At 56.3% G+C, this 27,993-nt stretch overlaps 1 protein-coding gene across 6 annotated transcripts; it reads right to left on the bottom strand.

The window, feature by feature from the left end:
• Nucleotides 1–136: 136 nt before the first annotated feature.
• On the bottom strand, nucleotides 137–26,869 carry LOC116441843 (cullin-9-like). Of its 6 annotated transcripts, none has more exons than XM_032104187.1 (42): nucleotides 26,742–26,867; nucleotides 26,377–26,438; nucleotides 24,660–25,268; nucleotides 22,283–22,437; nucleotides 21,381–21,914; nucleotides 18,533–18,671; nucleotides 17,362–17,552; nucleotides 16,498–16,882; nucleotides 16,080–16,284; nucleotides 15,597–15,804; nucleotides 15,321–15,514; nucleotides 14,964–15,181; nucleotides 14,639–14,870; nucleotides 14,145–14,250; nucleotides 13,679–13,909; nucleotides 13,423–13,513; nucleotides 13,178–13,349; nucleotides 12,921–13,026; nucleotides 12,673–12,768; nucleotides 12,410–12,585; nucleotides 11,755–11,888; nucleotides 11,499–11,675; nucleotides 11,142–11,257; nucleotides 10,494–10,676; nucleotides 9,994–10,151; nucleotides 9,471–9,681; nucleotides 9,218–9,383; nucleotides 8,948–9,093; nucleotides 8,652–8,769; nucleotides 8,006–8,202; nucleotides 7,668–7,927; nucleotides 7,227–7,590; nucleotides 6,787–6,927; nucleotides 5,029–5,193; nucleotides 4,768–4,931; nucleotides 4,540–4,633; nucleotides 4,275–4,349; nucleotides 3,684–3,794; nucleotides 2,237–2,354; nucleotides 1,763–1,896; nucleotides 1,480–1,571; nucleotides 137–1,102 (listed from the first exon to the last, which is right to left on the bottom strand). In XM_032104187.1, the coding sequence occupies exons 3-42, from the start codon at nucleotides 25,252–25,254 to the stop codon at nucleotides 913–915; spliced, it is 7,548 nt and encodes a 2,515-aa protein (XP_031960078.1). In that variant the 5' UTR covers nucleotides 25,255–25,268; nucleotides 26,377–26,438; nucleotides 26,742–26,867; the 3' UTR covers nucleotides 137–912. The 6 variants fall into 6 exon arrangements, with proteins under 6 accessions (XP_031960078.1, XP_031960081.1, XP_031960080.1 ...); XM_032104190.1 differs by having other exon boundaries at nucleotides 13,679–13,906; nucleotides 16,498–16,873; nucleotides 26,742–26,866; XM_032104189.1 differs by having other exon boundaries at nucleotides 16,498–16,873; nucleotides 26,742–26,866.
• Nucleotides 26,870–27,993: the final 1,124 nt, after the last annotated feature.

Raw genomic sequence — 27,993 nt, forward strand, 5'->3', positions numbered from 1 at the left:
TGAGGATTCCAAACCCACACTAATTTCACAAATAACTTCTGGGATAAGCACATCTAGGTCACATCCTCCTCACTTGAGGAGATCCTGCTCTCCCCTCCACTCCCATGTTCCCCACAGACAACAAGAAGGCTTGTGCTAGAAGAAAACAGTTTATTATTTTAAACAGAACCTTTTTTCAACCCTTGTTCCTCAGGGTTTTCCTTTTTTGCAAAGATACAGTATTATCTGAACAACTTCTGCATATATATATATATATATATATATATATAAAATATATGTGTGTGCATGTATTTATAAACTTAAACAATCCTGCAAACCTGTGTCACTCATAGCAGCCCTTCCTGCTTCATACCCGAGAAGAAAACTCCAACAAAGGGCAAAAATGCAGCCCCTCTCAACCAGAGGAACTGAACCACATCCAGCTGTGGCTGGAGAGAATCCTACCAGCTCCAGCTGGGAGGCTTTAACTTGAGTGTAAATGCATCTCTTTACAGCATTTCTGGACACTGGACACTGCTAGACAGTGCCATGCTGGGACACGTGTCACCCTCCCCTGTGCCCAGCCCTTGGGGAGAGCACACCAAGGACAAGGAGCAGCTCTTTAACAGGCAGCAACCCTCACTCTGCAGGTGGGCTGTGACTTTCTAACTCAATGAAATACCTATGGGCAGAACTGGAGACATGGGAAAAAGGCAAGGAGACATCGTTCTGACAGAGGCGGCCACAGTAACACAGACCAGCTGCCCAGAGCAATGTTCCTGCATATTCAAGAGTCATTGAGCAAGAAACTTCCCAGAGGAAATGCTTTGTTCTGAGAGGTCCTCCTGCCTTTGAGGAAAAACATTAACACAAACTGGTTGAGACAAAGCAGAGGCAAAGGTCCAGGCTGGCAGGCTGGGTGACAGAACACTTCTAGTCATAGCTATCATCATCATCAAAGTAAGAATCACAATCAGACTCATTATCAATCATAAAGTTGTCTTCATCAAGGTCATCATCGTCATCATAGTCTTCCTGCCACTGTGGATCATACTCCTCATCTTCAACCTCTTTGCCACCTTCATCTGTGTTGGGGGAGTCACACAGGATGGTATATTTTTGCCTGTTGAGAAGGAGAGCATAAGAGCAGAGCCTCTGCTGTGAGCATCAGCTGCCACCCAGCCCCACAACACCCTACTGTCACTGTCTCAGCATCCCCACCCAAAGAAACTCAGGAGAGTCCAGGGAGAGCAACTTCCATAACTGAGTCTGCCAGTGATGGAGCTTTCTTGATCACAGCTGCATACAAGCAGAGGTTTTGCTGGTTTCCCTACACCCCTACGTCACTTAAATTGCTACCACAAACCACAAAACAGGATGCAAGTAATCGGTGTCTGTCATTCACTCTTTTGATGTCAATGAGCAAAGGAGCAAACTCTGCTCACCTGCTTTTTGTCTGCACTCACTCAGCTTCCCCTGTACCCTGCTAAGCAAACTCACCCTGTACATGCAAGGGCTGAAGCAGGCACATTTGCGAGTTTCAACCTTCTCTGAACAGCATCTCCTGAAGTCTGGAGCCCAACATGGAAATCCTATTAGCAGGAAAGAACAGCCAAATGAGAGAAAAACAATATGTGATTTGGAGTGTATTTTGCCCTGCAAACCCTTACCCTGCACACACGCAATCCTGAGTCCATCCCCATAGCTGATCAAGCCCGTTAGTTTGCCCACAATCAAATTAGACCAGAGCAAGACAAGCCACAGACAGGCATGTGGCCTTCACCTGTGTGGAGTGCCAGAGAATTGCAAAGAGACGCTCCTTGATCTGCCGCACCAACTCCAAACCCGCACGGAAGTGCTCTGCTTTCAGGAGCTGAAGAGAAGTGGCCAAGTCCTGGTACTGCAGCAGGGTTTCCTCTGCAATTCAAGGCCAACAAAGTCATGCTGCATCCCACACTCTCGAGCAGAGACCAAGCCCTTGGCTCTGATTAGGAAGCCAGCCATAGCTACTTAGATCTCCTGTGCACATACATCCCTCTTTCAGAACAGAACATGTTGCTCTTTACTGCATCAAACTGCTGCCAAACTGCTCCAGTGGACTTCCTCAGAAATGACATCAAGAAGGCAAAAAAGGACTGGGAGAAGTGGGAGGCCAGCTGGGTGATGGTATATATGCTACTGCCCCACTACAGAGCTGCTGCTCTTTGAATACAGCTGGAAATGCTAGTCACTGCTTCAAAGATGCTGTAGGACTTACCCAGAAGGATCTGCAGAGCGTTAGTGAGCAGCTCTAAGCTCTCAGTCTGCTGTTCCACAATATCCATGCTCTCAGTGTCCTGGTTATAGTAGCTGTACACACAGGAGTAGGCCAGCACCTGGAAAAGTACAGATCTTGTTCTTAAGCACCCTCCTTCTGCTTCAGAGTGGGCAAGAAGGGAGCAGCACCAAACCCTCCCAGACGTCATTATTGTCAGTGGCCTCTGGTCTGTGGCCATAGCCCAGTGACCCATTATGCCAAGTGACAGCAGTGCCAGGCTAACTAGAGCCACTGGCAGGACTGGAAATTAATGTGCAATTATTTTATACTGAAGTCTAAAATAACTGATTGTTCCCACCTGCAAACCATCACAAGAACACAGACTGTAAATGCATGACAAGTGTGACTGACCAGCAGGCAAAGGACCAGCACACAGGACCTAGGCAATGCTGGGCAGCCCAGGCTGAACAAAAGCAGCAGTGAGCTGAGAGGATGGAGCCCAAAGGGAAGCAGGCATGGTGCTATACAGCACCAAGAGCCCACAACAAAGACATTTCAACAAGTGGAAAACTCCAGTTATGAATGAATGACCCCTAAAGCCATGTAGGCACCCAGCAGGAAATGAGATCACTGTTTCCATTCAAAGAAATGGGCCAGAAAATTCAGGAGCAGCAGCAGCAACAAGCAACAGTGATATGTACCCCAGAAAACACATGGGCTACTACACTGAGAAGACAAAATAGGGTCAGGCACCCTTGTCCCACATGCCTCTCTCAAAATCAAGCCTACCTGCAAAACCAAGGTGTACAGGTAAAGTCAGTACTGCAAAGAAAATTCCCACCTCCTGCAAAGACAATTCCCACCTCCTGCCTATGTTTCAGGACAGAGCAGGCATTGCAGGCCGAAGGTGTCACAGGTTTACTGCACACACCCAGTGGCTGCACTACAAACCCTTTCTAATGTGGCTACCAGGACATGCAGCAGGTAACTCCATGCTTCCAAAATATCCATGGTTCATGAAACGAAGTTAAGAAAAGAAAATCGTAACATGAGCATCAAGAGGAACTTCTTAACTGTAACACAGCATCAGGAGAGCTTTCAAAAGGTAAGTACCTTCACTGGGGCATTTCTAATAGGAATGGACCAAACCCAGTGAATGAAAACCCGAAATATAGACTTTGTGTTGATTCCATAGTGTCAACTTGAGCTAAGCTCCAAATCCTATGACCTGACTGTAAGGAATACTGCAAACAGCTCAACTCAGACTGAAAGCAGGGAAGGGCAGACATAAGCTCTTCCCCTGTCCTGATGCTATCCCTCCCCTCAAGCTTTCTGTCTCCCCTTGTTTCGGGAAGAGTAAGGTTGGTGTCTTCTCACTTTAAGAAAGACATGAAACACACCAACAGAATGAAGTCTAAACCTCAGCAAGACTATTATCCAGCCTTACCTTCCGTGCCTGTTCTAGCACTTTGCAGGCATCAAAAACAAAGGTCAAGTTCCTAATTTTTGGCATCTCTCTGATGGAAGAAATGCTGTTCCTCAGACTTACAGCAAATTCCTGCAATAGCCAAAGGAGAAGAAACAAAAAGTTCATGTCAGTGTCAAGCTCCACAGGACTGAAAAAACAGCAACTTCCACACAAATAATTGCTAAGCATTCTGAAGTGCCATCCCAGGAGATGCAGGCAGCAGCCGACCATTTAATGCATCCAACTATGACTTCTCTACTGTGCCATCACTTCAAAAGTTTACAGCATCTCAGCTCTGAGCAGAGCTCAGCCTTCAGTCACCATTGCTTCCAACTGCTGCATCACTCTGAGCCCCTGAACACCACAAGTCAGGTGCTTGGTTTCCACAACAGACTTGATAGAAGAAAGCAGACACGGACTACTCCTTAATGTCAGAGCCAGGGGAAAATGATCAGGCATGCCCACCTGGATGTGAAGCCTGCTTCTCAGCAGAGAAGACACTGACACAACAGAAACTGCTCTGCTCACCTGGGCTGAGGCAGCATCTGCAAAGGAAGGAGGAGGCCTTACCCTTGCGTGGTGATGGAAGGTGCACCTCTCGTTGTAATCCTGGAAACGCTTCTCCTGCCAAGCTGCTTTACTCACCTGAAAGGAAAGGTATAGGAACCTGCAGCATTTTCCCTTAAGTACCAGGGCTATCTGGAAGTGCCAGTATTACTGGCAAATGCACAAAGTCCAGAGTAAAGGGCCCAAGTGGAGCTCCTTACCATCTCTGAGAGGCTGTAGGGACCTCTGAACACAAGCATGAACCAAGGAGATAGAGCAAACCACTCACCATAGCAGAACAGTTGTAATAATCCTTGTGATTTGGCCTCCAAGGCTTGAGGCAGCGCCAGCAGAAGCCATGATTACACTTTGCACATGTCATGCTGCAGAAGGACAACGGGAATAACTCAGTCCTAACAGCCACTTGCAGACAGTTCCTTCCAGGGCTGCCCTACACCACAGCCAGGGATGTGCCACCCAGTCACAAACACAGTAGTGAACAAAAACGTATACTCACTGCAGACATCCCTCGTTTTTCTCTATCTGAGCCTGGCAGTTTGGGCAGTGCTTTGAAATGAGCTTAGCCAGATGTTTGCTTTGGGCTTCACTTGTCATTCCCTCATAGTATCCATCATCATCTACCCACCGAGACATGTGGCTGCAGCTGGCAGGATAATGGGCCTGAAAGAGGGAGAGAGACAGGCAGTCAGCCACACAAAAGCACAAGGGTGTGTGCCAAACCTAAGACAGTACAGCCTGTGACCCAGCTCAGCCTCACCTCTGGGAAGCTGCAGTTGAAGCAGGATATCCAGGAGCACTTGGAACAGGCTGCTCCATAACCAAGTCCATCCTTAAGGAGGATCTGATCACAGCCCTGAGGGTTGGTGCACCAAGTCAGGTTGGAGCAACACTCAACATAGCGTCTGAGGAGGGCTTTTTCATACTGTAATGAGAAGCCAGGAAGGAGATTTAAGCCAGAGAAGCTGCACGGTTAGGCCTTACAAACAGGGTCTGGTGCACAGGGCTATGCATCTCATCAAACAACTGCTCACAACAAAACAGCACACAGTTAGTTTAGCCTTTCATTCCCTTCATGTAAATTCTTCTATCCTCCCCACATCAAATCTGGAAGCTGTTCAATTTCACAAATTGCTGAGGTTGCAAGGCATTTCTGGAAATAAAAACTGGTCCAACCTCTCCAGCTTAAAGCAGGACTGCTCAGGACCATGTCCAGTTGGGTTTTGAATATACCCAAGCACAGAGACTACAAACCTCTCTGCCCAAACTGGTCCCATATCTCATTGCCTTTACTATTGAAAAAAAAAAAAAAACAATGCCAACAACCAGTTTTCTTATGTTTAAATAGAATTCCAGGATTTGATCTTCATACAATAATCTAGTTATTTTGAGCTCAGGGTTGGACCAGAGACCTCCACAGATTATTGCAACCCAAAATATTCTATGACTGTATGTGTGACTCTGCACGAGACATTAACACTCATGCAGAGTCACACCATACCACTTACTGATCAAAAGGAAAACATAACATTTCAGTGAGAGTATCAGGGCAACTTGTTAAAATTAGCTGTTATTTATGTCCACCTGCAATACTTATTTCCTTTTATAAAACAGTCACAGCAAGAGGCTATTAAATCCTGCTTTCAGACAGGTGTGACTATGGGAATTGCAAAGGCAGTAAGGACTAATTGTACAGATATATGCACTAATTCTCCAAACACTTCCTATAAAAAACAGGACAAAAAATACACCTGTCAAACAACAGAGCAGTGAAAAAGAGACTGTTCTGCCCAGCAATTAACAAAGAGTCTGTCATGTGACATCTACAGCTCTGCCATTGGGTGGGGAGGGCACTCAGCCCTACGAACTCAAAGAACAGAAAAAAAGCAGTTTCTGCTTTAGAACAAGCAGCTACTGCTGTCCCCTGATGACCCAGGACTAAGGTAAGCAGAGCTCAGAAAGCTTGGTTTAGAGATGTCTGCAGACTCACACAGACTTGGAGTGAAGATTACGTCTGATGTGGTTAATTCCTGCCATCCCCACAAAAACCAAAACTGCTCAAAGCCAGAGACTGATGGAAGAGAAAGGACATAGGGTCACTGATGCAGCAGTAAAATGAAATTGCTCATGTTTTCATTTGGCCTAGATTTTAATATTATTATTATTATTATTATTATTATTATTACTACTATTAAATTTCTTCCAGCACATCACTAGAGAATACTTGTCATGAGCTGCTACCATGGCTCTCATCTAGTCCTGAACTAATGATGTCCCTGAAATGTTTGCTGGAGACGTATTTAGAGGAAATATCATTTTGCTCTTTGTTGATGTTATACTTTCCTGAAGAGCTGGTATTGACCATAATCAGAGAACACAGACGAAATCTGGTTGGCCTCCACTATCATGCTGCCAGTCTTAGTAACAGGAAGGGAAAAAGCAGCAACAAAATTATCTGATAGTGCTGACCAAAATGAAAGAGAGCTTGGACACCCAGCAAGCACCCCCCCTGCTTCACCTTGGCTATGATCTCCTCGGAGGACACGATGGAGTAGATGAAGGCTGTGGTGGGCTGAGCACGGCACTCGGATATGGGACAGGTGCAATTGACAACCATGTTCTGCTCAATGCGAGTCATGAGATACTCCCTCCAACAGGGCTGTCAGGGCACAAGAGGAGAGATCAGACCTAAAGAGGGCCGTGGGACCTTGGAAGCCCTTCCCACCCAGCAGAGGGTGCACAAAACCCCACAAATCATGGGTAAGTATCCAAAAGCACAAAAGTGGGAACAGACAAATCAGGGGGTGAAGGATAACAACAAAAAAGTGAGCTGAGAAAAGAGAATGTATAAGCTCTAAAATTCCCCTGATAACACCTTCAGATAAAGAACAGCTGTTCCAAGTAGACAGCAACAATTCCCTGCCAAGTAGCAGGAACCAAAGACCCCAGGACCTTCACCTTGCAGCAGTAGTGCATGCAGCAAAGGGTTGGTGGCTTCTCAGTGGGACACAGCTGGTTCACACAGACTGGGCAGTGGGTTCCAGGGCTTGGGGGAGGCTGGACATCCTGCACTTGCAGCCCTGAGGAGATGAGCAGGGCCTCACGGTTCTCCACATAGCACTGGATCAGGAAATCCACATTCCACCTACAGTGCATGAGGAGGTGCCGAGCAACATCATCCGGTATGCTCAGAGTATCCTGGACTTGCTGTACTGTCTGGTTCATGAGCAGCTTGGCCTCCTCTGGACTGAGCGTGTGCCCCATTGGCACCTGCAGCATTGCCATGAGATATTCTTCCGCCCTGTCTGTGCCAGGATTCAGCCTAACAAGGAGAAATGTGTTGTGTTCACACAGGGTGGAGATGCACACCCCTCCACACCTGGTGACATGCACCCCTACCAATGCAGGCTGTCTCTGTTGTCCTCCTCCAGAGATGTCTGTGCTGGCCTGCACTGGAAAGTCATCTGTGCTTGGCCACCAAGAGGTGTTGTGGATTCAGCAGAGATGTATTCCAAGACATGAGGCCTCCCCTCCTGGCGCCGGAGATAGCCCTGGTTCAACAGGTGCAGGATGCAGGACAGCACGTCCACACTGTGGCAGCAGAAGCTCAGGAACTGCACCCCCGGCCCCAGCTCGCCCTTCTGGCAGGCATCGATCACCTACGGCAGCAAGGGAGCCCCACTGCAGTGGCTGCAGCCCCCACGCAGCCCCTGGGCCCCCTCTGCTCCACCCCGTACCCTGAACACCAGGTTGTCGATGTGCAGCTGCTTCTCCACCTTGAGGATGCGGGTGATGAGGCAGCACAGGACGTTCCTCTTCCTCTCCAGGGCGCTCACCTCAGCCCTCTCTGTCCGCAGGTACCTCTGCTGGGGCAGCAGCCTCAGCTGGCGGCCGGAGGCCTGGGCCAGGGCTGCCTGGTTCAGCCGCAGGGCACCTGGAGCCAGCACCCAAGCCAGGCTCAGCCAAGCCTCGGGCTGGGCCCTGAAGGAGCCCCGGGACACACGTGTGGCTGTGGGACCCAAGCTGGGCCTCCTGCTGCTGCCTGCACTGCTGGCCACCCCAGCCCTGTCCCCCACGTGTGGCCCCAAGCCCCAGCCACGCACACAGCCCCTGGCCCCGCCCCAAGCCCACACACAGACCCGAGACCCAACCACCCACGCTGACCCACATGGGCCCCGTGCATGGCCCCGAGCCCCACCCCACGCATCACCCCCAGCCCCACACCGGCCTCAGGCCCCGGCCTGGCACACAGACCCGTGCCCCCGGCAGCAACACACGGACCCAGCCCCCTCGCTGGCCCTACGAACTCCTGCACCCCTAAGCCCAGCACCCCCTCGGGGTTCAGACCAGCCCCTCCCCCGGGTGCCCCAGCCCCACACTCACCCCCCGGAGCGCAGCTCCCCTCCAGGACGCCCTGGCCATGGGTCAGCGGGGTCAGTGCGTGGTGCACCAGGTCAGCAGGGAGCCCCGTAGCCTGCAGCAGGGCCTCCACAGCCACCTCCTGCAGCACGGGGTGGGAGGGCAATGGCCAAGAGCCACTGGCCACAGGCCTGGCCTAACCATGGGGTCCTGTGCCCCCAACACTGCTGGAGACCCCAGCAGAAGGGAAGGGAGGACACGGCCCTGCCATGCTCCGGCCTCCACTGCCTCCCTCGCCCCATGGTGGCCCCAGCTCCTACCTGGACGCTGTTGAAGCACAGCAGGATGTACATCTGCAGCGTGGACACGTGCAGAACGCAGTCTCCAAACTGCAGCTCGGCGTGGCCCAGCCACGTCCACTGCAGCCGACGGGGCTTCGTGCACTCCCAGCCCAGCTGGCTCTGGCCTGCCAGGGACAGTGTCAGCGCCAGGGACCAGCCCTGCCAGCCACTCAGCCCACCCCAGCACGCCACCACTCGTGGCTGAGCTGCCCTGGAGGGTCTGGGCACTCTCCTGGCCGCAGCACTCACTCTGCCGGCAGAAGTCAGCAAACTCAGCCAGGGGGGAGCTCAGCACCGCCGGGAAAAACCTCCCAGGGTTCTCCATGTAGCAGAGCGGGGACACAGGCCAGCAGCGCGGGGACAGGGCCAGCACCTTCACCTCCGGCACATCTGCCACCGAGGCCGTTCCCAGCACCTGGGCACGGGGGCACAAGGGCGGCTCGGGTCAGGATCCAGGATTCTCTGGCAGCCTCCGGCCTCCCCACGCCACCATCCCTCTCACCTCGTCCAGGCCTGTGTCCAGCTCCAGCAGCCGCTTATCCTGCTCCTGCAGCTGGAAGAGGCAGAACTGCCGCTGGAGCTCCTCCGACTCGGCCAAGTTGCTCAGCATGTCTTGGGGAAAGCGGCTGGGGAAGCACAGCCCAATCTGCTCCACGATGCCTCCTTCCAGCCACGACGGCCCTTGCGTCAGGAGCCGGTCCCCCAGGTAGTGCCTGCCACGGCCACCAGCTTCCGTCAGGGCTGGGCCCGAGCCCTGTGGCCATCAGCCGCCCGCCAGGAGACAGCCACAGCTCCAAGCCCGGCCTCACCCCACGGCACACGGGCCTGGCAGCACGCTCGGCTCCCCTCCCTGTCCCCAGCAGGGAATGTGCCTCCGCACACCGGCAGCACCCACGGGCCCTCCACGCTCCATGACCCCGTAAAAGCAAAGCGGGAGCGCCACTGCCGCGCCAGGCCGGGCTCCCCCAGCACACCAGGCCACGCTGCACCAGGCCCCTGGTTCCGGGGAGACACGGCAGCCTCACCTGTAGAAGTGCTCAAAGGTGTGGGCAAGCTCCAGGCCGCTGAAGACGACAAAGGGCTCCAGGAACTGCTGCAGCCGCTCCAGAGGCCCCGTGCTGCCCGCGGCCCTGCGCAGCTCCTGGATCTGCACGTCAAGGTAGCGAGCAAACTGCTCGCTCACCTGCGAGGGACAGAGCTGGCTGCAGACAGGGCTCACCAGGTGCCCACAGGCCGGGCTGGGGCAATGTCCCTGAGGGGAGCAGCTGGGACACTCTGGCGCTCCCGGGCAGGGCCCCAGGGTGCCCAGGCACCAGCCCAGGGCAGGACTGTGCCGAGGCCGGGCCCACGCTGGGACGAGCACCACGCACCTGAGCTGGCCACCATCCAGGGTGCCAGGGCAGGGCTCTGTGGCTCGAAGGAACAGGACACCACCCACCCCGAGCTCGCCCCAGCGCCACGGCTCAGGGCAGCTCCCCAGCTGTGCCCAGGGCCAAGGCAGTGGGGCCGCGCTCCCTCGACTCACGTGCAGGGCAGTCAGGAAGGAGAGCTGCAGCAAAGCCCCTGCAAAGCCCTGGCCCAGGGCCAGCACGAAGGCGGCCTGCTGCCCAAAGAGCTCCTCCGTGGCCCCGCGCAGGCGCTGGTACAGCCGGCAGTAGCGCTCCGCAAGGTCCGGCGCCTGCCCCGCCGCCTCCAGGAACCGCTGCACCTGTGGGAGCAGCGCCAGGGCTGAGCCCGCAGCAGGACGTGCCCCTCGCACTGTCCCCAGCCCTGCCCTGCCCTGCCAACACCAACTGCCTGGGTCCCAGCCAGGGCCAGCTCGGGGCCCTGGTGCTGCTGTGGGGCTGCCAAGGCGGGAGCGCGGCTCCGAGGGCTGGGCAGGGGCTGTGGGGGCACAAGGGAGGCACAGCAGCAGCCCAGCAGGACAGAAAGCCCAACGCTGGACCTGTCTCCTGGCCCGCAGCATCAGCCTGGGCACAGGGCCTGGCTGACACCCGAGCCACACCAGGGCGGCAAGCGCAGCACGGCTGTCCCCACATCGCTCCAGGCTCTGTGGAGGCCAGCTACAGCCCTGTGCCCTCCCCACGCTCCCAGGGCACTTCCAGACCCCACTCCCTGCTCCAACCACCCAGGGCAGGTCCCACGCCCCCCCAGTCAGCCCTCCAAGCTCTACCTGCTGCTGCACCACGCCACGCCAGCACTGCGAGATTCCCCACAGACCTCTCGGCTTCTCCACCACTGCCTTTGCAGTCCTGGCCAGCACCTCCTTGTTCTTCCCCTCCTTCCCACCTGCCAAGGGTCAACCTCAGGCTCAGCGTGGCTCCGTGGGCAGGCCCCACACACTGACCGGCCACAGCAGGGCTGAGGGGACGCTGGGGAGGCGCGGCCACTGCTGGGGCGTGACCGCAAGCCTTCCCTGGCTCAGGAGCCTCCTGTGCCACAGGACGCTGCCCAGAGGAGCCTCACAGCCACAGCCTGGCGCTCCGGAGCACCGCCTGCCCAGCTCCGCGGAGGGCAGCCCCTGGCTCACCAGCTGCTCTGCTCTCCTCTGGCTCGGCGCCGCCGGGGTCCACGTGCACCAGGAGCTGGGTCAGGCGCCGCACGCAGGAGCCAAAGGTAGCCCTGCGCCCCGTGGCACGGCGGGGCAGCTCCACGCTCTCCAGGTACTCGCTCAGCAGCCAGCCCAGAGGACTGACACCATCAGCGCCTGCGGGGCCAACCAGACTCAGAGCCAGGCGCCTCTGCCTGGCGCACGGCACGGATGGGTCCCGGAGAGCGCAGGGTACCTGGGCTGGTGATGCTCTGCACCAAGGGGTTCACCAGGGCCTCCCAGAACGTCCTGCCCAGTGCCCGGGCTGCCTCATCGTCAGGAAGGAAGCAGCTGGCAAAGCCCTGCTCGTGCTGCAGCGCCCCGTTCAGTCTGCAACAGCGACCGGGCGGCACACGGTGCCGGGGCTGGAGAACTCCCACGGGAAAGCAGAGCACACTCGTGGCTCCCTGCTCTGCCCCTTGCCAAGGCACAACGGCTCGGTGGCCCTGCTCGCCCCCAGCAGCCAGGGAGGGCCCCTCGCTGTCTCTGGGACCTGCCCCCAATGGCCCTCGGGGCCCTCACAGCTGCTGCCAAACGGGGCTGTGCAGTGCCTGTGGCCACGAGATCCTGCTGTGCCTGGCCGACCTCTGCCACATCAGGATGTGCCGGCCCCTGTGGGGGACCAGCATCCCCCTCTGGGGGGTTAGCCCAGCTTAAACCCAGGGGACCCCAAGGCGGCCCTGGCCCTCCAGAACCACTGGTGGCCAGGAAGGAGCAAGGGCCCCTCCCGTCCAGGTGGCACACCCAGCTGCTCCTTTCCTAGCCCCGTTGTCCCCTCACAGGCTGCCTGCCACGTCTCCCGGGGCCCTGGGACACCAGGGACGCGATGGCACAGCCAGGACACAACTCACCTGCCAAAGAGCTGCAGCAGCCGCCCCCGGTCTCGGCAGATCTCCTGGCTCCAGGCATGAGCCCGAGCAGTGCAGGAGAGGAACGTCCGCCGGCACAGCTGCTCCTTGAAGATGGGCCACAAAGTGGGCTTGGGACCCAGCACCTCGATGCCACGCACACGTGTGTCAATGCCACCCTGCGGGAGAGCGGGACCCTCAGCTCCTCGGACGTGGCCCTGACGCCCCACGCTGCCCGCTCCCGGGCCCAGCCCCTGCTCCCCTACCTGCTGGCACCGCTTCACCCGGATCTGGATGATGGGCCAGAAGCGGGTCATGTTCTCCAGCAGGATCACTCTGCTGTCCGAGGGCAGGATGGTCACCTGCAGGGAGGCACTGAGCCCTCAGCACGACCGCCAGCCTGCAAGCGGCTCCCGCAGCGCAGCTCCTGCCATTCCCACCTCCCCGAGGGCACCAGGGCCACACCTCCACGGGGCACAGCAAGGACCGGCCCGCCTCTCCCACGGCGACTCACCGCATTGAGCTCCGTCCTGATGGTGGCAGGGCTGTCCCCGCCCAGCACCACGACCCGCGATGGCATGTAGCTGGAGTCCTCGCTGGCCACCAGCATGCTCAGCTCCCTGCAGCACAGCAAACACGGGGCTGTCCCCACCTCCCTGCCCTGGCCCCTGACAGCACCACGCCCTGCCGGCCATGTCCCGCTGCCCCCAGCACGGGGCCACTGTGGCAGGGCTGGCACAGATCCACAAAGCCCTCCCGGCCCAGCCCCACCTGATCACCACCCCACACTGCATGTGCACAGTGATGAAGTGGGAGCCGGTGCTGCCGTTCGACTCCCAGTAGGTCCTGGGGTTCCTGTCCGTGAGCTTGCTGGCCTGGTGCGAGTTGGAAGAGACCTGCACCTTCTCCCAACACTTGTCCTCCTTCACCTCCATGCTGGAGCCTGTGGGCAGAGCACGTGCAGCTTCCAGCCACCAAGCCAGCTCCTGGGGCCAGCTCCCACTGCCCGCACTCACCTCGGCACAGGTTGTGCAGGAAGACGTCGAAGAAGGGGATGCTGATGGGCTGGTGGCTCCGGCGGTGCTCCTCAATCTGTCCCAGGACCAGCTGTGGGATGGCAAAAGGCTCTTACCAGGGGCCCCAGGTCCTTCTCCCCTCACCCCACGCAGGGCTGCGGCAGGCAGAGAGCACAAGGCCGTCCCTCAGTGCCGGGGACAGCCTGAGGGCCCCCAGACCCAGAGCCCCAGCGCGGCCGTGCCTCCCCAGGCCCACCTGGATGCAGCCGGCCAAGATGCTGCTCGTCAGCTTCTTGTAGAGGCTGGCGAACTTCTCACACTCCGTCACCAGCTCGAGCAGGGCCGGCGCCAGCGACGGGACCGTGCTGTGCTTTTCCAGGGCTTTGCTCAGAGCCTCGTGGGTGCCCACGTGGCACATCACCACCACGCAGTCCTTGCTGGCGCTGCCCAGGCGGTGCAGGAAGCCAACAACCTCCTGCAGCACCTGCTGAGACGCAGCCGTGAGCAGCCGGGGCACCGCTGGCAACTCCCTGGGCCCTCCCAGCAGCCGGAGCTGCAGCTCCATTCCCCTCATCCCAGCCCCACCAGCGCCCGCCAGAGCCTGGCCAGGCACGGCCAGACTGGGCATTTGGCCACCAGGACACGGACACGGCCAGGACAGCCGCTCCCACCTCTCCCAGCACAGCCACCCCTGCCTGCCGGCAGTCCCGGGGCCCCCTCACCTCCCAGCTGCTGCTGTGGGTGCTCAGGCAGGACACACAGGGCTCCACACACTCATGCCAGGGCAGCACATCCTCCTGATAACTGTCCAGGAACTTGTTCAGGATCCTGAGTGACACAGGGGGCCTGCTCAGGCCGGGGCACAGGGACAGCAATGCTCCAGGCAGCCCTGCTTCCCTGCCCCACCCGGAAGGCATCTCTCAAGGACTGGCAACCAAGGCTGCCCTGGCACCTTGCGCACCCCACCAGCACCCAGGCACGTCCTCCGCTGCCCCTGCGTGTCCCCGCCCCCGCACACGCTGCTCTGTCCCCACACGGCCCTGCGCCCCAGGACAGCCCAATCAGCACCTGCCTACGTGCTGGGGTGAGCCCGCCGCCAGGGAAGAACACCCCCACCACCACCCACAAACATGCACTGGGTCTTCCCAGCACGACCACCAGCACTCACACACCTGCTGTGGGGGTCCCAGAGCCCCCCCAACCCCTCTGCACCCACCTGAGGATGCTCAGGCTCACAGCCTTCTCTGTCCCCAGCAGCTCCAAGCTGCGCAGCAACAGCCTGAAGCAGCTGTGGTCCTGCAGCAGCTGAGCCACCTGGCCAGCGGGAGCAGGGCCTTCGCTGCAGAGCTGCCGCTCCAGGGCCACCACCACCTCCTTGGACAAGACGCCGTCCTCCAGGCCACCCAGGAGCATCTGCACGCCCTTCGGGTCCAACGGGACCTCTCTGCCTGCCGTGACAAGGACACGTGAGCCCAGCCCGGGCGCTCACTCCAGCGGCAGCAGCCCCTCAGGGCGCTCTGCCCTGCCAGGCCAGGCGGTACCTGCTGCCTGCGGGCCCAGGGGCAGCCGGTGCTCGGCCAGGCGATTGATGGCGCTGAGGGCCAGCACGGCCTGCGGGCAGCCGCCGCTCTGCCCGTCCCTCCAGCAGCTCTGCAGCACCTCCAGGAGACCGCAGCTCGCCAGCTGCTCCGCCAGGCCCCGGTGCCCATCCATCAGCATGTTCACCACCAGCAGGCCGTTCTGCACCCCTGAGGAGCCCCTGCAGGGACACAGCCGTGCCACTCTCCTCCCCCAGCCACACAGCCTCCCCTGCACCCGCAAGCCACCTGCCCGCCCTGCCCGTCCTTCCCCCTGCACATTCCCCCCAACCTCAGCCGCTCTCCACACTCCGCCCCTACCCCGGCACCCTCTGCATGGTGCTCAGGGCAGCAGGGATGGCGCTCAGCAGGCTGGCAGAGCCCTCGCTGGAGGCAGAGCCGATGCTGGCAAAGATCTCCCGCATCATCTGTGCGTCGCCGTGGTTCCAGGGCAAGGGCTTCCCACCGGCACCTCCCGGCTCAGCGTCCGCAGCTCCCACCAGCACCTTCAGGGCCTGCGAGGACAACAGCAGGGCAGCGGCACCTCCAGCACGGCCGGGGCGGCCCTGCCCGCCCCCCGGCACCCCCGGCACTCACCGCCAGGCCGGCCTGCTGCACCAGGCCGGAGCAGCCGTGCTGCTGCATGCAGGCCAGCACGGCCCGCACGCCGCCCTCCGTGGCAAAGGGCACGCGCCGCTCGTACCGGGCCAGCAGCACGGCCAGCAGCCGCAGCGTCACCGCCACCAGCGCCTTCTCTGCCGCCTCCGTGCTCAGCAGCTCCACGGCCACCCGCACCAGCTTCTCCCTGCGTGCGACACCACACCTCAGCCGGGGCTCCTGCCACTGCCAGCGCCTCGGGCCCTGCCAGCCACCTCCTTCCTGCCCGCGCTGCGGCTGGGACGGCCCCGCCGATGAGCCTGCCTGCGACAAAGGGTCACAAAATCCACCTCTCCTCTTGCGCCTACCCGCCTGCACACTGCCACTGCCACCTCCCGCACTCCCAGCTCAGCACCGGCCCCCACCCTGCCCACAGGGCCCTCCCCAGGCAGCACGAGGGCTGTGCAGCACCCCAGGGCTCACCCAGCGCTCCCGATGGTGCCCAGCCCGCCCTGGGCTGTGCCGACTTGCTGCTCCGACTTGGACTCCTCCTCCAGCATCTTCAGGATGTGCTTGAGCCCAGCTAAGCGCAGCCCCACCGCCGAGCTGCGGCTCTGGATCACGTCCACCACGGCTGCAACGCTGGCCAGCGAGCCGCTCTCGCTCACCCCCTCGGAGCTGCCCAGCACTGCCCGGAGGGACGGAGGCGTCAGGGCAGCAGCGACGCTCCAGCAGCTCCCGGGGTGCCACGCGCCCGCAGACCCAGCACCCGCAGGCCCCCCCACTTCAGGCAACCGCTGGCCGCACGGCCCCCCATGCCCTGCCCAGAGCCTTCCCCCGTGGAGGCAGCAGTGCCGTTTCCAGCACCGCGCCTGTGCCCCAGCGCCTAGCAGGACATTACCCTGGCTCTGCTCCTCCGTCACCTCTGGCAAGAACAGCCCTTCCCTCTCAAAGAGCTCGCTGAACAGCTGGGAATCCGACTTCACTGCCACGCTGCGCGCCTGGGGCGGCCCTACGGCTGCAGAAAGCTCTTCCTCCGACGCCTTGGCCATCGTGCCTTTGGGGCCGGTGCTCCTGCAGCCGTCGCCCTCGGAGCACACTGCGCTGCTCCCTCCACCATCCTGCTCTGCCCCCCTGCCGAGGAAGTGTCTGCCGTAGACACGGGAGCCGCGCAGGTCACGCAGAGAGCTGCCCTGGCACCGCTTCTCCAGGACCTGCAGCACCTTCTGGGCCAGCTCCGCAGGCACCGACAGCTGCATCAGGGCTTCTTCATCCACCTCCGACAGCCACACCGATGGATGGGGACAAGTTAACCTCGGGCTCGCCACAGACCCCGCGCCCCTTGGGGCGGCCACTGCCGGGACGGACAGAAAGGCTGCACCGACAGAGGTGCCCAGCGCCGCTCCCCGCTGCCACCCTCCCCGCCTGTCCCCAGCCCAACTCCCACCAGCCCACACCTCCCACCCGTGCTCAACACCCAACTGCAACCGGCAGAATGACCCCACGGCCTCGCCTCGCCTGCCCAAACCTCGCTGGACAGTCACTCTTCCACTCAGGGGACGCTGTGTGTCCTCGCATCTCCACTCACTGCTCTGCTGGGCCCAGCTCCTCACGCTTTCACCATCCCAGCTCACCCTCCCATTTCTGTCCCTTTCAGGCTGTCCCTGCACAGCTCACACTTGCCATCTCCTCTGGGCCTGCTCCCTTCCCTAATGTTCCCCTTGCTCCTCCCTCCCATTTCCCCGATGCAGCCACTGGCCCCTACCTGCTCTCCCTGGTGCTGCTGGATGAGACAGGTGATCTCTTTCTGCTCCTGTGCCTCCAGCTTCCTCACAAAGAACAGCAGCTCCCACCACTCGGCACGGCTCAGTGCCTCTGCAGCCTTAGGCAGCCGCTGCCCCAGGTAAGGCAGGGAGTACAGCCCCCCCAAGGGCTTGCACAGGAATGGCTGTGGAACTGCAGGAGAGCAGAGGAGGGACACTGTCAGCTCGGACAATTCCCCCATCCTCTGCTGCACACTCCACATTTCAATTCAATTTCTATGTGGAATATGATGCCAAGAAAGAGTTATACACAGAAGTGAAACAGAGCTCCTGCTTCTCCCAAAATCAGAAAGACCAAGAAAAGGAGAAGTCTAAGTAAGTTTGACACTGCACAGTGACATGAAGTATTTAACTACAAGAGGTAGAAGCCATTAAAGCCATCATTTCAACTGGCAATATGTTCAAAGTGTGCAATTAGCTACTGATCTCATCTACATTCTCTCTTGCAGCAGGTGAATCCAAACCACTCTCCACAAAAGATATCTTAGAAGATCACAACTGTGATAAAAGAGTTACTTTAATAGGTTTCCCTGGCCAGAATCACGTCAGATGCTGAACAAGAAAGGGGTATCTGCAGTCTGGATTCTCCCTTTTATTTTCTCCCAGTACAAGGGCAATGTTAAAGGATTCTAGGAGATCCTGCAGATGTCTCATGAAAACAGTGCTTTAATACTTTAACACCTTGTTAAAAGCTTAACAGTATGAAGTTAAACAAATTGTTGCTACATTAATGCTTTTAAAAATCCTCATCACTTACTTAAGGAGATTTGCATGCCCCTAAACAGCTTCATCTCAGAGAAATTCTATGTTTTGGCAGCTTGTTCAGTTAATTCAAACACACAGTTCTGACAATTGCAGTTTATATCAAATTTTATGCCTTTTATATCATTACTTTTATTATACATCTTGACAGAAGTCTAGGGTTCAGAAACACTCCATTCAATCACAAGCCATGCAATTACTTAACTAGCTTTACATGGTCACACAAACTAATAGTGCTTTCTAAACCCAGCCTGCTGCTTGGTATGTGCTTGGCCATATAAAGGTCATCGCTCCTATCCCACAGGATAATCAGAAAGAAAGAGATGATATACACACACAGCAGAATCTCACCTGTGTCTAGATTAAAGCTCTTTCTCACATTGTATTCCTTTTCCTGAGCAGCAGGATCTTCCCATTGGTCCCCAAAGCCAATAATCTCCAATATGTGCCAACGCATCCAGTAAATCCGACCCGTTGACTGCCATAAAACCTGCAGGTGAAACAGATCCAGATGATCACATTTGCTCACTTGTTCCATCTTCTTGCTACATTTGCCCTCCCATTTCCCAAATGCTTGGAGACAGCAAGCACTGTTCAAGTAGAAGACCACACAATTTGTGTACAGATTTCAGCACACACATTGTCTAGTTTTGAGGCATACCATCTTTACTAACTTCTTGCCCTGGTGGTTTTTAAAAAACCACCAACTTTGCCTGCAACCACTTCAGACCTCCAGTTAATCACACCTGTTCCAAAAGTGCCAAGCTGCAGGTGCCTTGGGAAAAGCAAAGGAAGAACATAACCAACACTACCTCAAGGCAGATGAGCTGTATATAAAGTATTTCAAGGCACTTTTATAACCTTGGTCATGCATCAACCCTCTCAAACAGGTTTTGGGCTCTTGACAAGCATGTTTCAAAAGCAGCAATTGCTTCTTCTGCTTTGTCCAAGTTGCCTCTCAAAAATCAAAAGGATTTTTTTACGGTTTCCCACACCACAGTGTTACATTTAACCTTCTGAGCAGAAGGAAAACCCAGCAACAGCAAGTACAACATGTCAGTAACTTTAAAAAACAGCAGAAAAACGTATGGTTTGCCTGCTTCACTGAGCCCTTTTGGGCTCACACCAGTGCTGCCATGAAGCCATCGTGCTGGACAGCTAAAGAGATGAGATGCTGACAGACTTTGGAATGCATTATATGGAAGGAAGTTGAGTTAAACTACACACAACACAATAGTCTTCAGGGTATCTCCGACCTAAAATAGTTATGTACCAAATGCCATCTCAAAGGATTCATGGAAAGATATGGCTACAGGACCAGACACAACAGTGGAACTCTTTCTTTGGAAAGGCAAGGAAAGCAACAGAAATCAGAGCAACAAAGGAAAGATGAGCAGAGGTAAGAGACAGACTCATGATGGACTGGCCCAATTACCATTCAGATCTGGTTTTGTCAATTGGGTGAGCCTTACAAATAACTTACTGAAAACAAGCCTGGATGGAGCAACTGCAAATTCATTCAACGTAATCAAACAGAAAAACAGACAAGAGAGGGAACCCAAGGGACCAACAGGACAAAGGGAATGGAAGCTAACAGTGCACTTCAGCTCAACATTGAAGCAAAAACCTTTTGAATTTTATGTCACTGGCAACAGGAGAAAAATATGAAAGGATCTTGGTGCTCTTTCCAATTGCCCAGTTCATTAAAAGTAAAAGCAAGTACAAGTTTACAAGAAATAGAAATCACAATTTTAGAAAAACACAAATATTAGAAACAAAGAAGCATATGGACAAAGAGAGAATCAGTAGGAAATACATTTCCTTTGCAATTTATCTTTATGGAGTGGGTAATAAAAGAGGTTTATAAACCACTTAAAAATAAGATGCAAAGCAGTTATTCAACTGGGGGGGGATGGGCTGAAATGAAACATCACCTATGCATGGCCCAGAACTAGAAAAGCCTTTTAACTGAGGTACATGGAAGACAGGGAGGTGATTCCAGAAAAGCAGGGGCAAGTCTTGCCAGGCCAACCTAGTGGCCATCTACGATGGAGTGACTACATCAGTAGCCAAAGGAAGAGCTATGGCTGTCACCTTTCTGGACTTCTGTAAGGCCTTTGACACCACTGCTCTGCTGGGCCCACAACATCCTTCTCTTCAAACTGGAGAGACACAGATTCGATAGATGGACTATTTAGTTGACGGGGAATTGGCTGAATGGTCATATCCAGAGGTCAACAGCTCAGTGTCCAGCTGGAGATCAGTGACAAGTGGTGTCCCTCAGAGGTCTGTATGGGGACCAATACCATTTGATATCTTCATCAATGACAACAGTGAGATCAACTGCACTCTCAGCAGATTTGCTGACAACACCAAGCTGAGCAGTGTGGTTGACATGTCTGAGGGACGACGGGATGGCATGCAGAGGGACCTGGATGAACTCGGGAAGTGGGAACCTCATGAGGTTCAACAAGGCCAAGTGCAAGGTCCTGCACCTGGGTTGTGGCAAACCCCAGTACCAATCCAGGCTGGAAAACAAAGGGATTGAAAGCAGCCCTATGGAGGACTTAGCAGAACTGGTGGATGAAAAGCTGGACATGACCTGGCAATGGGCACTCAGAGACCAAAGAGCCAACCGTATCCCGGGCTGCATCAGAAGCAGTGGGGCCAGCAGGTGAAGGGAGGTGATTCTGCCCCTCTACCCTGCTCTGGTGAGACCCCACCTGGAGAACTGCATCCATCTCTGAAGACTTCAGTACAAGGCATGGATGGACCTGTTGGAGCAGATCCAAAGGAAGGCCACAAAAACAGTAAGAGGGATGGAACACCTCTCCTATGAGGAAGCGCTGAGAGAGTTGGGGTTGTTCAACCTGGAGAAGAGAAGGCTCCAGGGAAACCTTACAGTGACCTTTCAATACTTCGAAGGGGCTTGTAAGAAAGATGGGGACAGACTTTTCAGTAAAGCCTGTTTTAGAGGCTAAGCAATCTCAGCAGCACAACCCATAGAAAACCAGACTAGCAACCCACCCCTCCAGCTCTGAAAGGTGCGTTTTTGCCTAGGACAGATGTAGACGGTGATACACGTTATGGCATGCCTGTCATCCAACTTGCTGCACATAAAGACATCATTAGGAATTCATCAGTCACCCTGGTCACTCCCACTGCCATTCCAGCCAGAACAAGTCTCCCTATGACCTACCTGCACTGTGTGCATGCTATTCGTGCTCTGGAGAAACTCGCCTTCCTCCCCAGCTCTAACATCACCACAGTCCTCCAGCAAGCGCACCCGCATGCCACGCACCAGGTTTGCCTGCAAGTACTCCACATAGTCACTGCTTTCTGCGAAGTCTGATGCGGTCAGGAAGGTGCGGCCTTGCTTTGTGTGGGGACCATGATTTGAAGACAACACAGGCTTTTGGACAGCAGTGCTGGCTGGAGTCTTGTGCTGGAAGATGGAGCGGGCAGGGCGAGGCTGCAGCTCCCGTTGGGCCAGCGGCTCTGCCCTGTGGCTGTGGCTCCAGCCCATCACGTGCACCAGCTCCGAGATGAGGTTTGCCATGGCCATGCTGAACTCAAACTCCTGCTTCACACGGCTCCTCTCCTCAGAGACAGGGCTGGGCACAGCACAGCCCTGCTGCTCCTCTCCCTGCTCCACGCCACCGCTCAGCTTGTCCAGGAGAGAAGTCACACACAGGTAGCGCTTCACCAGGACAAACAGCTGCTTCCCAGGGATCTGCAACAAGCACAGCTGTCACACTCGGCCTGCAGAGCACCTCCAGCCCCCAGCTCCCTCTGAGCCACCAGCTCATTCCCAGGCAGGCCCCCCTGAGAGCTCCGGACCAGCTGGCAGCAGCAGAGACCTCTCAGCCCACCCTCCCCTCCCTGCTCACGGACAGGGCTCTCCAGGTGCCTCTGCACCGCCCCCAGCCTCAGCCCAGGCCCAGGTCCTGCCCCGGCTCTCCCAACAGCCAGTCCTGCTCACCTGCCCACCTCCAACTACCCTCTTGTCCTGGACAAGGGCGCCAGCCCTGGCCCCCACTCCCACCCCTCCTGGCCCCTCGTGCCCCACAGGCCAGGGCTGGTGGCGGGGTCTGTCCCCACCTGCGGGAGGTGAATCCCCTCGAAGGACATGCAGTGCTCTGCAGAGGATGTGATCTCAGCAAACAGCTCCAGCAAGGTGCAGCGACTGTCAAAGTCCATGTGCTGCTCAATGCCATCCTGCTGGCTCAGGGACAGCAGGACATAGGCCCGGCTCCCTGCAACAACAACAAAAACTCTTCAGGCCCCTTAAAGACAACCCTCACCCCACCCTCCCTGCGAGAGGCAGAGCCACAGGGTAGGAACAGCTTTGCCGCTCAGTGTCACCTGATCCATGTTCTGCCCCTTCATCTGGACTGGCAACACTTTGCTCCACAGTGTGTTTTTTCTACCCCTAACGCTGCAAGATTCTCACAAAGCAGCAACCCCAAATAACTGACTCCAGAACAGGGTCCCAGGGAAGAAAAGAAGTCAAGTTTTAACCTGAATCAGCCCTTCATCTGCCCCACTTCAGAGCTGCATGAACTCAGGCACTAGGACAGGGAAAGCCAGATCTCCTGTGGGATACACCACAACCAGCAACCTTCCAGGTGTATCTAAGCCTAATCAGGCACTTCCAAGCCATGGCAGCTCCCCTTAAATGAAAGAACTGGGTGAGGACCAGCCTCTACCCACCAAGGCTGTGTCAAGCCCTTTGGCACCGGTATTCATTGCAAGGGTATGTGGAAAGAGACTGTCTGTTCCTCTAAGTGCATCCAGTCAAGGACGTTTTCACTGCAAAGAGTCAAAGTAAGAAGGAAGCCATAAACAAGAACATAAAGAATCACAAACCTGACTGACAAATGCTAATGGATGCAGTGAGGAGAAACAAATCTGGTCAGTCACTACAATTAGTAAGGACATCTGGGTGTGAGAATGATTATTTTTCAGTAGGTTTATCTGATTAATTGGAATTGGCAAGGAAGACAAAAGCGGGTGCAGAGAAAGGGATATAAAAGGCGCCAGTCATGTTCAAACCACAGCTGGTCAGTGTGTTTGTCTGGCAGCCCTGTACCTGATTGACACAGTCTGTCCTACTTTCTTACTAAATCTTTACTAACTCTCTCTCTACCCCTGTGTGCGTGTACTGCAAAGACCGAGTGCCAGCTGCCGGTGAGACCTGCATGAGTGGCATTTGGTGCCACAAACTGGAGCCTTACTGGGGCTGTGGGAGCCCTGTGGAATCTGCAAGTGGAGCAAGTGACAAGCTGGAGGTGCCATCAGAGAGATCAAAATCATGGATTTGAGGCTGGAATGCCAGCTATCGGGAAGACTGGTGTACAGCTGACCCAGTACAAATTACTCAGTTCTGGTCAGGGGTGTAGGTGTCCCTGGCCTGAGGTGCCAGCTCCTGGGGCAAGTGCCAGGGACTCAGTGCTATTGCCTGGAGTAGGTAGGATCCTCGGTCACCAGCCACTGGGGAGAGAACAGTGTGAGTTTTGAAGAACAGCTGCTGGAAGGGAGGCAAGTGAGGACTTCAGCACCAGCAGCTGAAGCAGGACTGCAGTGCCTGGTGCCAGGGGAAAGGGTGAGTGTCTGCATCTTTCCCAACCCTGCTGTGCATGGGGTGTGCATGTAACTCGTTAGCAAAACTTCATGCTGGATTAGCAAGGAGGAGGTCCTGAGTCCAGACCAAGGTATGAGGTGGGTGGTGGTTGGTGCTAGAAGTCCCAAGGGATGTGTGAATGTGGACTGTGGAACAAGAATGGTACAGGTTTACTAGCAAGCATCAGGCTTGACAAACTGAGGAGCAGGAGGACCTCTGAGACTGGTAGAGGGGCTTGGATCCAGGCACAGGTGCAGGACAGAGGGGCCATGCTGGTACCCAAGGGATCCATGTGTGTGTACTTGTGAACCTGGAAAGTGCAGTGTGTGCTGGCAGGAGTGACCTTCTGTCTCTGCTGGACAAGGAGCAGGAGGGGACGTGGCTGGCTGTGCTTGTGTTTATGTGAGTGCCGTAAGTGTGTCAGAGTCCTGCGTGTGTCTGTGCTCCAGGGTGGGCACTCAGCTTTGCTACTGGTTGAACCTGCAAATGGGAAAGTGGCAGCTGCATCTCTCAGCTTGAGAAACTCCAGATTCCCCGGGCTGGGCTCCAGTGGTGGAGCAGGAGAGGTGCTGGGGCTGCTAGAGGAGACAGCCACCTCTAACATTCCTTAACACTCCCAGCAGTTAATCAGCATCCCAGCTCAGAAACCTGGCAGGGGAAAAAGTTTCTAACTCCCAGAGCAGTCCAGACAACTACAACCAAGGAAGCTTGCAAGATCCAGACTGATTCTTCCCCTTTTGCCAGCAAGCCCCGAGACATGCTGCTTCCCAGGCATCTCACCCCTCCCAAAGGCCTGGCACCCCTCAGCTGCCCAGCAACACCTCCTCAGAGGCACCGAGCAGGAGCAGCCCCCACCTGCATCATGTGAAGCCAGAGCCCGCAGCATCTGGCCAGCGCTGCGGCGGATCCGCTTCTCCTTGTGGCCCAGCATCGCCATCAGCAGCTCCAGGGCTCCCGTCTCCCTGAAGGCGCCCGCCAGAGAGCCGATGCTGGCGTAGGCGCCCAGCACGTGCACCGTGCTCAGGATGGAGCACTCGGGCGTCCCGGCCTCGGCCACCTGGCGCCCAGCTCGCTGCACCAGGCTCCTGACATCGGCCTTCATCTCCAGCAGCGAGGCTTCGTCCAGCGGCACATCCGCGGCCAACGGCCCGGGCGCCTTCTCCTCTCTCGGCCGCGGCCCTTCCGGCCTCCTCCGGCCCAGCAGCGCCGGGCAGCTGGCACAGACCTCTTCTGCAGACATCCACATGGAGATGTGCTCTGCCTTGCTCTCTGCAGAGGAGGCACTGCTGCCTCCCGCTGCTTTCTCTGCCGAGCTAACGACGCTCCACTGCACCAGGTATTCCGGGCGGCCGTCGTGGCCTCGCCGCTGCCGGAGCAGCTCCTCTGGGTAGGCCTGCAGTTTGGGCCCCAGCTGCACAAGCAGGGTGCCACTGTGCTTCTCATTCACCATGGCAGCAGATGGGTCTGCAGAGATAGAGGGGAAGCACGGTCAAGCTTTTATTTCTGAGCTGCGTGCTGGGGAAGGCGTGATCCAGCACTGACAGTAGAAGTGGTTGAGGCACAGCTTTTGATCCTGAGATCCTACAGCCAGGATAAAGCTCTGAAGGAAAATCCACTTTGCAGAGGCTAACATTCTCCTCCCAAGACAATAAGACAGTTTTTCATATACAAAACCTGTTCCCAGCATAACTTGCACACACAGAAGGAGGTTCTCCTCAAAAAAACCAAACCTAACAAAAAACACCAAGGTGAAATGAGCCCTCTTACAGCAAATAATGACAGGAGTCTGGAGTCCTGTTCTCAACCCTGCCACTGCCCATATCACCCTCACAAGCTGCTGCTTTTGCGCTTCTGTCTTTCCTCTTGCTATTTACCATTTGTAGTTGTTTAGACTGTGAGTTTGCCTAGAGCTCACGGTGCTCTCACCGTGCATGGGGACCTTCACCTCACCAGGCCCTGAAGAAAATAATGAGCAATTTCTCAAATCCAGTTCATACACATCAAATCAGGCCACTACCTGAAAGTCTCTCAGTATTTCCTCCTTGGCCTCTTCTCAGAATTCTTTGCCTTTACAATGCTTTGTCAATGGGCAGATTCCACAGAATTAAAAGAGTGCTACTCTCTGTTACCTGATTGTTCTGCATCTTGGGACTACAAAGAAGACACAGTGCTTCTCTGCTTTCATCCATGCAAAGAGGAGCATGGAAATAGTTTGCTGTCCAAGACTGAGTGCCAGCAATCAGCAAGCCAGCTGCAGACAAAACCACAGACTGAGTTCACAAAGGATTCCAGATCAGGCTGATAGGAAGGATCTCAGAGGAGCTCAGTCAGGTGGCAGTGGGAAATGCTCCTACCACTTGCACACACTGGCAAGAGAAGCAGTAAAGCAAGATGCTGTTCAGCTGGTGGTAACACGAGTCATTGTCATAAAAGGAGTGAAGATACCACAGAAACAGTTAATCCGTGGTTAACCAAAGACGATCCTAAGCATCAAACACTATGACAAGCACATTAAAAATATTTTCCAGGTGCAGAGAGAAGCAGCCTGAACCCCCAAGAAATTCATACCTACCTTCAACTGTGCTGCCTTCCTTGCAATTTGCAGCAAGCCAGATGGGAATCTTCTTGCACTCTCTGTAATAAAAAGACCAAGTTATTCTCCTGCGCTTTCTAACACCACAAGCCAAAGAATTGTTTTCCTTAAATGAGCTTGTACAGTGCACACACACAGAGGATAGCTCGCACCGACGTGCCTCAGTCCCGGCGCCGCGGAACACATGGGCTTTCCTCCGGGCCGTCTCGGACACCCCGGCGAGCCGCGCCCCAATGCCGGGCCCTTCGCTCACCGCTGTCCCGCTGCCCCGCCGCCCCCGGAGCCACGGCGAGCCGGGCAGGGCTCGGCAGGGCCCAGCCCTGGTGCGCGGGGAGCCAACTCACCCCCGACGCAGAAAGAAAGAAGCGGCCCTTCGGGCGCCGGTCCGACCCTGCCCACGGCCCCGGAGCGGCCCCAGGCGGAGGCGCGGAGCGACCCCGGCGCCACCGGGAAGCACCGGAAGCAGCACGCCGCTTCCGTGTCCGCTACGGCAAGCGGCGAGGGACACGGGAGTGGCGGGAGCTGCGCGTTCCGCGCCCGCGTTCTGCCGTGTCCCCGCCGTGTCCCCGCCGTCCCTCAGAATCCCAGGATAGGTCAGGTTGGAAGAGACCGACGTGGGTCATCTGGTCCAACCTCCCTGCTCAAGCAGAGTCATCCCAGAGCACATGGCCCAGGATTGCATCCAGATGGTTCTTGAACATCTCCAGTGAGGGAGGCTCTACAGCCTCTCTGGGCAATCTGTCCCAGTGCTCGGGCACTGCTCAGTGAGGAACGTCTTCCTCATGGTCAGGTGGAACTTCCTGTGCCTCAGTTCCTGCCCGCTGCCTCTTGTCCCATTGCCCGGCACCGCCGAGCAGAGCCTGGTCCATCCTCTGAGCCCTCCCTGCAGACACTGACACACACGGATGAGGTTCCCTCTCAGTGTCTCTTCTCCAGCCTGAACAGGCCCAGCTCCCTCAGCCCCCTCAGAAGGGAGGGGCTCCAGTCCCTTCATCGTTTGCCACCCTCTGCTGGACCCTCTCCAGGAGCTCCTTGTCTCTCTTGTCCTGAGGAGCCCAGAACTGGACACAGCACTCCAGATGTGCCTCACCAGGGCTGGGTAGAGGGGCAGGATCACCTCCTTCAACCGGCTGGCAATGCTCTTCCTAATGCAGCCCAGGATACCATTGGGAATGTGCCACAAGGACACTGCTGGCTGCCCCACACGGGTCCCTCAGGACATCTCACGGCTCCCAAAGAGGCTTCAGGCCTGAGCTGGCACCAGAGCGCAGGGGCCTGTCTGCGGCCATGGGTCACAAAGCTGCCGATCCCCCACAGCGGCTGCACACCAGGAACGGTGGTGAGCAGTGGAAAACCATGAAAGGTTGGAATATCTTCTGATTCCCCTGGCTAATATTAGAAACGAGAACAAATGGAGGCTGTGAGCTGAAGAGTGCATCTGCTAGAGCGAGCTGCTTTTTGGTAACGTGGTAATGTTGTGCTGTGTGTTGGTACCATTTCTCTGGTGATTAATTGTCTTCATCAAGGGCTGTAGCAGGATGGGTGGCAGGAAGGCTAAAAGCATGTCATGTCAGCGCTAATATTATTACTGCAAAT

The sequence above is a fragment of the Corvus moneduloides genome, chromosome 3, assembly GCF_009650955.1.
Source record: "Corvus moneduloides isolate bCorMon1 chromosome 3, bCorMon1.pri, whole genome shotgun sequence".
NCBI lineage: Eukaryota > Metazoa > Chordata > Aves > Passeriformes > Corvidae > Corvus > Corvus moneduloides.

Excerpts from the sequence above, each read along its gene's own strand:
- LOC116441843 (XM_032104187.1), bottom strand. The coding sequence starts at position 25,254 with ATGGTGAATGAGAAGCACAGTGGCACCCTGCTTGTGCAGCTGGGGCCC. Across the intron at positions 13,350-13,422 it reads CCTGCACAACCTGTGCCGAG|GCTCCAGCATGGAGGTGAAG; the intron begins GTGAGTGCGGGC and ends CTCTGCCCACAG. Across the intron at positions 9,094-9,217 it reads TGCTGACTTCTGCCGGCAGA|GCCAGAGCCAGCTGGGCTGG; the intron begins GTGAGTGCTGCG and ends TGTCCCTGGCAG.